The sequence below is a fragment of the Protomyctophum bolini genome (genome assembly GCF_963924005.1).
Source record: "Protomyctophum bolini genome assembly, chromosome: 2".
Taxonomy (NCBI): Eukaryota; Metazoa; Chordata; class Actinopteri; order Myctophiformes; family Myctophidae; genus Protomyctophum; species Protomyctophum bolini.
Window position 1 is genome coordinate 32,872,880 of NC_137863.1, and position 12,451 is coordinate 32,885,330.

A 12,451-nucleotide genomic window follows, 5' to 3' on the forward strand; every position below is an offset into this window, starting at 1 on the left:
AGTGCAACAGTATTGCGCACAGAGAACAGCTGATATAAAAGCTCACGTCGCATCGCAGATGTGACTATTGTGAGTGTAGAGGTCTGCGTGCGCGACACCATCGCGGGACGAAGCATAAATTATACTTGATGGGCTGCAGGTGCGCGTGCAGCCATGGACAACTAGGCTCTGCTGCCGTTATCATGAGCGCACCTCCCGTTCTTATGACAGTGACTGGAGGTGTGGTTTTGAGGACAACTGCTTTGAATTGCTTTAAAAATCCTAATCATTCTTCCTCCACACTGGGAGAAAAACAGCATCTTATGAGAGGCAGGGCATGCTGTTTATCAGTGTTCTTATCATCTGTTAAGGTGTCTATTGGTTCACCGACTATTCACATGCAGGATTAAACTGGCATAACGAGTAAATTAGGGAGAGAGAGGGGGAAAAAAGGGGGAAAGATGCTAGAAAGTAATTGGGCAACTCATGTCCTTGAGAGAGAAAACCCCCCTGAGATGCTGATGTTTGCATGGTGTTCCTAATTGAATCACATCAAATGGCTTTCAGGACTTTAAGACCGTTACTAAAGAGTACTGAAGAGCGACTCTGAAGCTAAAGGATGATTCTTGATCCATTGATAGTAGTAGTAGTCATGATTGTTGTCGTTGTATCAGTACTAGCTGTCTGGCATGGTTTAATCCATTCTGGGCGGGAACCCGTTTTGGTGTTTTAAGAATTATGTTATACTTTAGCTATTGAAAGATAGCATATCTACAAGCTCATAGCGCGGCACCGAGTGCCGCGCTACGAGCTTGTAGGTTTGCTATTTTTGAAAAATCGTGAAAATGTGGCGCAAATCTTTGAATATATATTCTCTCAGAGCAAACGTTTTTAACACAAATCTTTGCTTCCGAGGGTTTCCCTGGAACAACATATTTTCAGATGGGGGTCGGCGGCCAATATCTTGGGGGTCCTTGACATGAAAATGTTTGAGAACGACTGAACATTTACTATTTACAAGACTAGAATGGTTTCCAGGTCTAAATGGTTTAAGACAAAGCCACGTCACAAGCTCTGATTTACTCTTTGCTGTTGGAAGTTTACTGGCTTTCTGCCCCAGAAAGAGTTGGGAAATAAGACACACACACACACACACACAGAGCCCCAGCCTATCCTACAGGAACTGCTCCAGCCGAGACAGGGGTTGAATTGTTTTGTTTCCATAGTGACCTGGCAGCACACAGCTGACTGGGGCCAGAACGCACGCACGCACGCACGCATACACGCACAGTCACACACACAGTCACACACACAATGGGCTGACAGACAGATGGATGCTAACAAACTGACAGAGGGGGGAAGGAAGTGAAAGAAAGAAAGAAAGGGGGAAAGAAAGAAAGAAAGAGAAAGAAAGGAAGAATGAAAGAAAGGGGGAAAGAAAGAAAGAGAAAGAAAGAAAGAAAGAAAGGGGGAAAGAAAGAAAGAAATAAAGAAAAAAAGAAAGAAAGAGGGAAAGTGAGAGGTGGAGGAGGGGGTGCAGAGAGATATGGGAGGGACTTTGACTTCATCAAAAATGAAGAAAAAAACCCATCATTATTGACCAATAATGCGTCAGACATACGCTGTGAGCCTGCCTGGGAAGGCCGCCGTGCGTATGTAAACACCGGTGTGGAGAGGCAGATAAAGCATGTTGTTTATTACAGCTCCGAGCTCTGCCAAAAATCACTGTCAGAACGAACGCAAGCACTGGCCTAACACCGCCCTCCATCCGTTGTCACATCAACAATCTTAACGCGCAGGGTGAAACTCCCACAATGTAAAGCCAAGGGGTCCTGCCTGGGATAAAGTCAAAAGGCTCAGTTTTTTTCTTTTGAGAAGCAGCATCTTATTATTATTATTATTGTAATGTCACAGACTTGGCCATATCCACTGGTAACTTTAACTTTGTAAGAGTTAAACAGGATTGTTAAAGCGTCTCCCTCTCTCTTTCTCTTCACACCACAGTGATAGATGTGGAGACTTTATGGCCTCCTTCTCCTTATAGACACAAAGACGGCATTGAGCGAGGGAAAGGAAACAGAGAAAGAGAAAACACCCTTTCTGGCGTTCTCTCCCTTTATTTCTCTTCGTCTTTCTTCCTTTCACTCTGATCCTTTTCTTTTAACCCCCTTCTCTCTCTCTCTCTGGCTCAAACTGATCTATACGCTGGCCAATCGGATCCCTCTATTCTCGCTATATGAGCGCAAAGCGAGGCCAACTGGAGCAAAGATTGGGCTCGTTGGCTCTGGACCAATGGCAAGGCGGGAAAAGAGAGGTGAGCCGCTGTTCCGCCCACCACGGGTTGGTTGATTTACAAGACGTGAACCCTTCATCGTGCGCACACACACACACACACACACACACACACACACACACGCACACACACACAACACAATGTAGTGGTGGGACCTAATGCCTCTCATACGACAGTCAGTGACATCAATGAGCAACTGCTCCATGATTATTACCATCTGGTTGGTTGTGTGTGTGTGTGTGTGTGTGTGCATGCGTGCGTGGTCCTCAGGGAGAATTGCAACATTTCAGCACAGCTCCAGTACGCTGACAACAATGCAGCGATGGGAGAGATGGGAATCCCCTTGTTTGTGCTACAGATGTCGTGGTTCAACAATAAGTAGGCTACGCACACTTAGGGCGCGTTGGGAAATAGCGCACTGAGCGCACTGTGCAATGCAAACTAATAGGTGAGTGCGTTCCCGGTGCGCATTTCCGAACGCACCTTAAGTGGTGTGCACAGACAGACAAGACTGTAGCAATGTGCCCTTTTATGAAAGTTCATATTTTTGTTCATTTTAGTTTAGTACTAAATGTCTGTGCACGCCACTGCGCTCACCATCACTCCTCGTCTCATTTTGTCTGCCAGCCTTCTGTGCTGCTGCAATGTCCATTTCGTCTACTAATACCGCGACAAAAAATGCTCGGCGACTACCCTTTTTCACTGACGAAAACTAAACGGAAACTAAATGAAAACTAAGCTATGATGACTAAAAGTATACATATATTGGCAATTTCGTCAACGAATTAAAAAAATAAATACAAAAAAAACTAGACTAAATTGTTTGCAAGGAACTAGTGGACAAGATATCCAGTATCAAGTCATTTTACACTTGGTTGCATGTTGAAAATAGCAGATCGGCTATTTTCAGCAAGTAAAATCAGCCGTTACGACGGCATCAAGGCCCGCCAAAATACATTTTAGTCAGTCGATCAACTGTAGATTTAGTCGACTAAAGTCTTATGATAACACTGATTCTTTGTTTTATCCAAAAGACGGAGGTTATTAATATCAAAGCCGATCGCATCGCTCCACAGCCTGTTGCACAACGTTCGATGTTGCGCAACAGTGGGACATCCTCGAAAAAGTTCCCCCCGTTTTGCCGACGAGACCGAAAATCTTAAAACGTTAATAACTCTTGATCTAAATCCTCCCGTTGTTGTCGATCGCCTCTAGAGTGTTTTGGCTACATCTAGCTGCTTCAGCCACATCCGGGATAACTTGTAAAAGTGCTCCACAACTATAAATCACCAGGCGCTATGATTTGATGGATTAAATAACCCTGGGCAATCAGAGTGTTAAATTGGACGTGAGTGCAGATGTATGTCGTTTTCAGATTCATGTTGCCACTTACGATGTCTGAGCAGGCTGTGCATTTATCAAAGGCCAGGCTGGCTGGAAGGACGTTATCGAACCTGGACAGGAAGCCTCGGATCTGTGGGAAGAGGAATCAAAATAACAGAGCTTAAGTATCGATACTGTAATAATATTATAGAAATACTCAAGTCAATTGAATTAAAAATGTACTTTTATATTTTATATTATTATTGTTAAAGTAAAGTAAAGGGCTCTACACACCCTCCGCCAACCTGGGGAGAGCAACGGACTTGAGTCCAAGTCGCTCCTTTACACCTGACGGGGGGAGTTTCCCTGGTTGGACGTAGCACGTGGAAGGAACTCATTGTGCAGAATGTCCCGTTTTCAAAGTCTTGTGACAATGTCAGATGTACAAGCTCACAATGCGTCACTACTCACTATGCATTGTGAGCTTGCAGATCGGCTATTTTCAAAGGGCCGAAATGAAGTGGTTAACGTAGGTTTTGTAATCGTAATACAAATCTACAGAGTAACTGGTAACTAATGTTTTCAAATACATGCAGTGGAGTAAACATACAATGTTTGGATCCGAGATGTAGTGGAGTAGCTGATTTTAGTTTTAGTCATAGTCTCTTGAATAGTTTTCATTTAGTTTTAGTACATTTTAGTCACCTGTAATCTCTTAAAGTCTAGTTTTAGTCGACTAAATATCATAAGATTTTTCTTGACTAAATCTATAGTTGATTTAGTCGAACAAAATGTATTTTGGCGGGCCTTGATGCTGTCGTACTGACTGCGACGCGTTGTGAGCTTGTAGATCAGCTATTTTCAGCATGCAACTACTGTAGTTGTAAAATGACTTATACTGGATCTCTTGTCCACTAGTCCCTTCCTTTTGTTGACAAAATTGTCAATATATTTAGTCTTAGTTTTAGTCGTCATAGCTTTAGTTTTTATTCCGTTTTCGCCAGTGGAAAAAGGTAGTCGACTATGTTTTGTCATAGTATTAGTCAACGAAAACAACAATGTGGAGTAGCAGTACAAGTATTGGAAATACTCCAGTAAAACAACAATGTGGAGTAGCAGTACAAGTATTGGAAATACTCCAGTAAAACAACACTGTGGAGTAGCAGTACAAGTATTGGAAATACTCCAGTAAAACAACACTGTGGAGTAGCAGTACAAGTATTGGAAATACTCCAGTAAAACAACACTGTGGAGTAGCAGTATACAAGTATTGGAAATACTCCAGTAAAACAACACTGTGGAGTAGCAGTATACAAGTATTGGAAATACTCCAGTAAAGTAACAGTAGCTCAACATGTACCTTAAGTACAGTGGAAATGTACTTTCCACTACTGGCTAATTATACCGTATGATCTTATCCAAGTATTTGTCACACACACATGCACATACGTGCATGTGTGCGTGCCTGCGAGAGAGAGATACAGTTATATGGTAAGACCACTTTGGTAGAGGTTTGGGTTGTGTAGTCACCTTGCCATGATGTAACTCCAAATGTGGACAAGAAAAGAAAATTGCTCCAGTGATTAGAAATTGATCATTCAAAATATGCTCCTCATCATTAACTTACAATGTATGCTGAAACAGCTCTCATTGACTTACATCGTATGCTGAAACAGCTCTCAGTAAGTGACTTGCATCGTATGCTGAAACAGTTAGTATGTAAACAAACGCAAACAAAGTTGATTCAGACAATATAGAGCATCACCAAAACTCATGTGGTTTTATTCTATTTCTACTATTTGAAGATCTGGATCAGTGTCCGGGTTTTCTTCCGAATACAAAATCAACAGGACGTTAACATTTTTATAAAAATCAATAAATAAAACCACATGAGTTTTGGTGATGCTCTATATTGTCCGAATCAACTTTGTTTGTGTTTGTTTACATACTAAGAGTGACTTTGAGAGCCGTTTCAGCGTACAATGTAAGTCAATGATGAGGAGCATATTTTGAATTATCAATTTCTAATCAAGCAATGTTTTTTTTCTTGTCCACATTTGGAAAGGTGGAAAGGTGACTACACAACCCAAACCTCTACAAAAGTGCTCTTACCCTTTAATGATACAAATTATACAGTCAAGGTCAAGGTGCTGTATATGATTGCGTTGCAGAGAGATGCTCTTTGGACGACAAACATTTACAGTATAAACATATTATATGAGAATAAACATAAAAGGGGAAAACAATATATCAGACAGTATGTATTTGGATTCAGCGGTCTTCAATGCCAGGGTGTTTTCAGTGTGTTAGGATGTAGAAAGGTAGCTGGACTTTCTTGGGCTTTTTTCTTTTTACCTTGTTTGAGAGCGTGTTGAGCGCTCCCTCTGGTGGTAATGTTGGGACAGTGCTCTCACAGAATGGGAGCATTTAACTAGCACTTACTGTAAATCCTAAATATGACATACAGTACGAAGTAGCTGAGCCCTCTCTCCTCTACACTTCCTGTACTGTACACACACGACTGCACACAGCCACACAATGTCAGCATCAACTATTAGTCCACTTGCCAGAATGTGAACCCAGGCATGTCGAGTACACCAAAGTCTTATGTTAGAAATGTTGAGTACCGGATGCTAACTTGCATATGTTGAGTAATTTTCATAATTGGCACAATATGTGACCATACCATTAAGACGCCTTAATATAGGAGACGGTGCGACCGAAGGGCTGACACACTCTACTGGAATAATGTCACTTCATTATGTCAGCACTGTCACAGAAGTTTTAAATTGTCTCATATAAGCATTGTGGTCCAAAAATAAATAAACTGTCTCACCAATAGGGAGTTGTCTCTGTGTCGTCACAACTGTAAATAAACTGTCTCAGAAATTTGTAATAAATCGACGGCATATATATATCCATATGAGTAAAACCACCACGGTCATAACTATTTTCTACGAACAATATTGATGTAACTAAGAGATTTGACGAGTTAGCTGCCTATATTTTATATACAGAGATTTAGAAGGAATAAGCAAATTTCCTGTTTAATGCACTCTGCTGTTTCTCCGGAGCGAGTAGCTCACACTTTCTGGAGTGGGCGGTGGCTTACAGGCTTCTGCCGGCGTGTGTGTGTGTCTGTGTGCGCGTGTGCGTGCAGTTGCGACCGTGTCGCCCGTGTGTTGTGTGTGTGCAGCATTACATGAAGAGCGTGATGTTCCTGTGTCAGGCCTGAGTGTTATGCTTACAGGCTTCCTGCACGTTTGCATACTAAGGGTGATTTTCGGTCGCAACAACCATGTAGCATCTGACGTGTCAAACTAGGGCGTTTTCATGATTCTGAATCCATTCCCTTCCAAGAATTAGTTTTGCACAAAGACACTCCTTGGGCTATAAAAACGGCCATCACAAATGTGATGTCAGCTAATTTGGGTGACTATGGCCATTATTATGTATGCCCATATGATGACCCCGAATATGCTCTAAAAGTGTGATAAACGTATTTTTCATTTCACTACACCTTCAATATCCACGCTCTCCTGCATGATCTACTCTCCACATCCTCCTCGTTTTTCCCCTCCTCCCATGCTCATGTGTTTCCGGTGCTACGGTCCCATGCAGTACATGGCTGTCTGTCTGACTGCTATTATGTTGTGGTCTATAATCAGGAGAATCACACATTTGAAAGCAATTACTGTACAATGCACACACAGCGACGGTATAAGCATGCCACGGCTGAAAACTTCAAGTAATTACTTCCGTCGCAGGTCTGGACTATTCATCTGCCAGGCCCAGTGTCATACATCTCCATTACACATCATTACTCATGGCCTCGCTCTTGTACTACACCCTGCCAATACTTGTGTACAGTACAAGTGCATTAACTGCTCTCAGTGTACTTGGAGCAATAATCCTCCATCAGAATACTTGGAAGCCAGTCGATGACATCAGTCGTCATACATTGAATTGTTTGAGAGACAGACTATATGCTGGGATCTCGTTTTGCAGTTCAAGAGAGTCAAGAGAGAATCAGTGGATAAAGACACATGCTCTGTTCTCCCCCCCCCCCAAAAAATCTGTCTTAATCCTCAGGTACTTATTGGAATACTTTTGAAGGTCCATGCAACTTGTTGCTGGAGAGACAAGCCCAAACATAATTGATTTGGCATTCGTGTGTGTGCGTGTGTGTGTGTGTGTGTGTGTGTGTGTGTGTGTGGGGGGCATACCTAAAATATATTTTACTGTAGGGCCAACATATATTTTATATACTCTTTTTCAGTTCATGTCTGTGGACAGATTCCGTCACTGTGATAGCATAGCATCACAACCATGTGAGATGCAGTCAGTCACAGGTTTACAAGTTACAGTTGTGTAGTTCAGATCATAATGACGGCTGCGCTTGAAGATAGATCGGCGGTCCGAGCCAGGGGCGCCGGAAGTTTCCACTGAACATTTATTTTTCAGTAACTGTGGGGTCATCTAAACACATTTCACACCTTTGTAAAGGATCGGGCATTCCTAAACATGGAACAGCTAAACGTGTGGGTAGCTCCAAGACATTACCAAAATGGTTGGTATTCACCCTTAATTGCTACCTGTGAGTGGGGAGTGTTGGCTAATGAATGAATATCAACTGTGACCCCTGAAATCAGTCCCCCCAGTCAAAAAACACTTTGTTTGAAATATACACTTGTGCTTTCCAAGGTGTGATTTGTGCTGGGAGGAGTAGGACTTTCCACTTTGGGAACCACTGGTCTTCTACATAACTGGAATGAATGATTATACAAAGTAATTCACTGCCTGATGGCCCTTACTAACTACAGTAACTAATCAGAGATATGACATGTAGTGACCGTACACAACCACTGGATGTCACTGTGGCACCATGCAAATATACAGGCAGCAGCTACCACACTGTGAAGAAAAGGCTTCCAAAACATGCTATTAGAGAAACTGTCATCGCTCATCAGTCATCACACACACACACACACACACAAACACGCACGCACGTACACACACACACACACACACACACACACGCCTCTCAGCATTTCTCAGATAAAATGCCATCAGTACAGCGGAGGTGTCAAGCAAGCGAGCAGACTGCGAGATTCTGGGGGTGATGATGAATACTGATGATGAGGATGCAAATGGAGAGACGTTAAAGTATCTGTCAACAGCCAGAGAGCAGAATGGCACAGCGTGTTCATGTTCTCTGCTGCTCCCCCTCCTTTGGCTAACCCTGCTCGCACTTTAAACCATTCAGGACGGGAACCCCCCTTTGGCGTTTTATTATTATTATTATACTTTTGCTACTTTAGCCTTTGGAAAATAGCAGATCTTCAAGCTTGTAGATCTGCTATTCTTTTTTTAATTGCGCAAATCTTTGAATATATATTCTTTCAGAGTGTTTTTAGCTCAAATATTTGCTTCTGGGGGGAGGGGGTCCCTGGAAAAAAAATAATCAAATACAGATAATTCTGGGGGTCTTCGACATGAAAAAGGTTGAGCACCGCTGAACATAGAAACATGGGTTTTTCAGAAAACTGTAGAATCGCCCTCAGGTCTAAATGGGTTAATCTGCTTTCATAATCTGCCACATAAACACACGTACAATGTCACCCTATTAGTGCAGAGGTTTTCAACCCTTTTTCCTATCAAGATGCATTATGTATTCGCCATTTGAGCCACGGACCGCAATTTGATGACATGAATTATTAGCGTTGCAGACCCAAAACTAAATATTTTGTAATCGTTGGATAAGAGTTTGTCCACAATACCATGCTGTATTGATAAGATAGAAAGTATTTAAAATATTGCTTTGATGCTCATCAAGATATTTTCAGATATTTAGTGTAGATTTTCAGGACTAGGCCAGATCACAGCCCATATGGGGATGATGTTTACGTTCAGGACTAGGCCAGATCACAGCCCATATGGGGATGATGTTTACGTTCAGGACTAGGCCAGATCACAGCCCATATGGGGATGATGTTTACGTTCAGGACTAGGCCAGATCACAGCCCATATGGGGATGATGTTTACGTTCAGGACTAGGCCAGATCACAGCCCATTATGGGGATGATCTTTACATTCAGGACTAGGCCAGATCACAGCCCATATGGGGATGATGTTTACGTTCAGGACTAGGCCAGATCACAGCCCATATGGGGATGATGTTTACGTTCAGGACTAGGCCAGATCACAGCCCATATGGGGATGATGTTTACGTTCAGGACTAGGCCAGATCACAGCCCATATGGGGATGATCTTTACATTCAGGACTAGGCCAGATCACAGCCCATATGGGGATGATGTTTACGTTCAGGACTAGGCCAGATCACAGCCCATATGGGGATGATGTTTACGTTCAGGACTAGGCCAGATCACAGCCCATATGGGGATGATCTTTACATTCAGGACTAGGCCAGATCACAGCCCATATGGGGATGATGTTTACGTTCAGGACTAGGCCAGATCACAGCCCATATGGGGATGATCTTTACGTTCAGGACTAGGCCAGATCACAGCCCATATGGGGATGATCTTTACATTCAGGACTAGGCCAGATCACATATGGGGATGATCTCTATGTTCAGGACTAGGCCAGATCACAGCCCATATGGGGATGAACTTTACATAATTTCCAGGACGTCTTCACCAGTTGAAATAATATTGCTTATTCTGGGCCAGATTTGACTTTCTCCGATTCATCCAGGGACATCCGTCTTAATGGGCAGAACTTATGTTGGATGAAATCAGGTGACATTCTGGGCCATATCTGACTAGTCTTGGTTTGACTTGACTTCGTCTTTTTCATGTCATATTAAAGCAGGGAATCATAGCTTCAAATTGACATATTGGTTGTTCAGTTTGACCAAACCGTTTTGGAGATGGCTTATAGCGTAATGTCTTGCAGAGAAACAGTGAGTTGAGAAAACAGGCTTGAAAGGTTCACTTCTGTGGTCTTCTGTGGACATTACACCAAGCTACATGTTTAAGCATTTATTTCATATTTACATGTCAATTTCAGCTCTGACACTTATTTCAGACATGCTCTAGTATGTGAAGAGTCTGCCTGTGCCATTAACACAATCCATGCCAGTACACTACAATAGAAACGCAGACCAGTGGCCAGCGTTTCTATTGTAAAAACAAAAACGTTTTGCAAATCTCCTCTGGTGTAAACCTGGAGGTTGCGTGATGGCAGGCTCTCAGTCAAATCTGGTCACAATTTGTCCAGGTCCTGAACGTGCTTGCTGGGAACGGTACTGAAATTATGAACGGTCGGGGTATCGATCGTAGCGGACGAATATTGTAAAATAGATATGCATGGACATGAATGGGCATGAATGGACACACACACACACACACACACACACACACTGTTGTTGAGACAGAGTTTCTGTCATGACGTGTTGTCATTATTGTGCTCTACCGCAATTTGTATTTTTTGAATCAACGGTATTGTCCAGAAATAGAAGACCCTAAGACCCTTGTCTGTCTGTCTGTCTGTCTGTCTGTCCTACATGAGGCTGTAATGGAGCAATCAGACGCCGACTTCAGAGCACTTCATTGTGACTGTGTGGCGCCGGTCTGCGTGTTCTAGTAAAGATGAGAAACGAGGAGGAGGACAGCTGGCTTGTTCAGACTTCTTTTAAGCCATTTGGACCAATTCTATGACTGTCTTCTAAATCATGACAGTTTTCTGAAAAACCATATGTTTCTGCATCAGTGGTTCTCAATCTACTTCATGTCAAAGAGCCCCAGAATTATATGTATTTGCCCCGCCGACCCCCATCTGAAAAAACGTTGTTACAGGGACCCCCTCCCCCCTCCCCAGAAGATTTGAGTTAAAAACGTTCGCACTGAAAGAATATATATTCAAAGATTTTCGCCACATTTTCACGATTTTTCAAAAACAGCAGACCTACAAGCTCGTCTGCTATTTTTCAATAGCTAAAGTATAACACAATGCTTAAAACACCAAATGGGGTTGTTCCCGCCCAGAATGGGTTAAGAGAAGCAGGGTCGGTGGTTTAGGTTGCGGTGTGTGCTTACAGACAAGAGTCTGTTCAAGGTCACCGTCTCTAGGGAAACTTTGGAACTCTGAGTTGTGTACTAATGTAATTTTGGTAACATTTGTAAAAGTATGAAGTAACAGCAAAATGTCTGACAATTTTGTCAATTTACAGCTGTGCGTGTGCAGCCGGTGCACAACACACGTGTGTGTTAGTGTTGATTTAAGTTTAGTCAGTCTTTTGAATACAACTTGGTGTTTGTTTTAGTTATATTTTAGTCATCTGAAATGTTTTAGTGATAGTCTAGTTTTAGTCGACTAAATCTACAGTTTTGGCGGGTTTAGCGGTTGGTTACATAAATAGCAGATCTACAAGCTCACAATGTGTTGCGCTGTGACGCGTTGTGAGCTTGTAGATCCATGAAGCATGAAAGCAAACATAACATTACTTTGATCTCTTCTCCACTAGTACCTCACTAACCTTTTAGTCTACTTTTTATTTGCTGACGAAATTGTCAATATATTTAGACTTAGTTTTAGTCATCGTAGCTTACTTTTTTATTTGGTTTTCCTCAGTGAAAAAAGGAAGTTGACGAACGTCAAGTACTGTCTGTCTGTCTGTGTGCATGCGTGCGTCTGTGTGTGTCCTGACCTGATGCGGCACCAGTCCCAGGGAGGTGGGAGGCTCATTCATTCGGTCATCACTGCTACTGGCCACTGCATAGCCTCTGGATAGAGGAGGGGGGAGAGAGAGAGGGATGGGTGGAGGAGAGAGGGAGAGGAGGAGGGTGGTTGGAGGAGAGAGAGAGAGATGTGTGGGGGGGAGAGGAGGGATG

At 42.7% G+C, this 12,451-nt stretch overlaps 1 protein-coding gene across 2 annotated transcripts in view; it reads right to left on the reverse strand.

Annotated features, from left to right (window-relative positions):
* Window positions 1-12,451, reverse strand: part of atg7 (ATG7 autophagy related 7 homolog) — a 108,802-nt gene that overhangs the window by 44,818 nt on the left and 51,533 nt on the right. For both annotated transcript variants that reach the window (XM_080788342.1, XM_080788343.1), the window contains exons 16-17: window positions 12,268-12,343; window positions 3,666-3,746 (exon numbers count right to left, since the gene is read on the reverse strand). In XM_080788342.1, coding sequence (XP_080644468.1) covers window positions 3,666-3,746; window positions 12,268-12,343 — 157 coding nt within the window. The remainder of the gene's footprint in view (window positions 1-3,665; window positions 3,747-12,267; window positions 12,344-12,451) is intronic.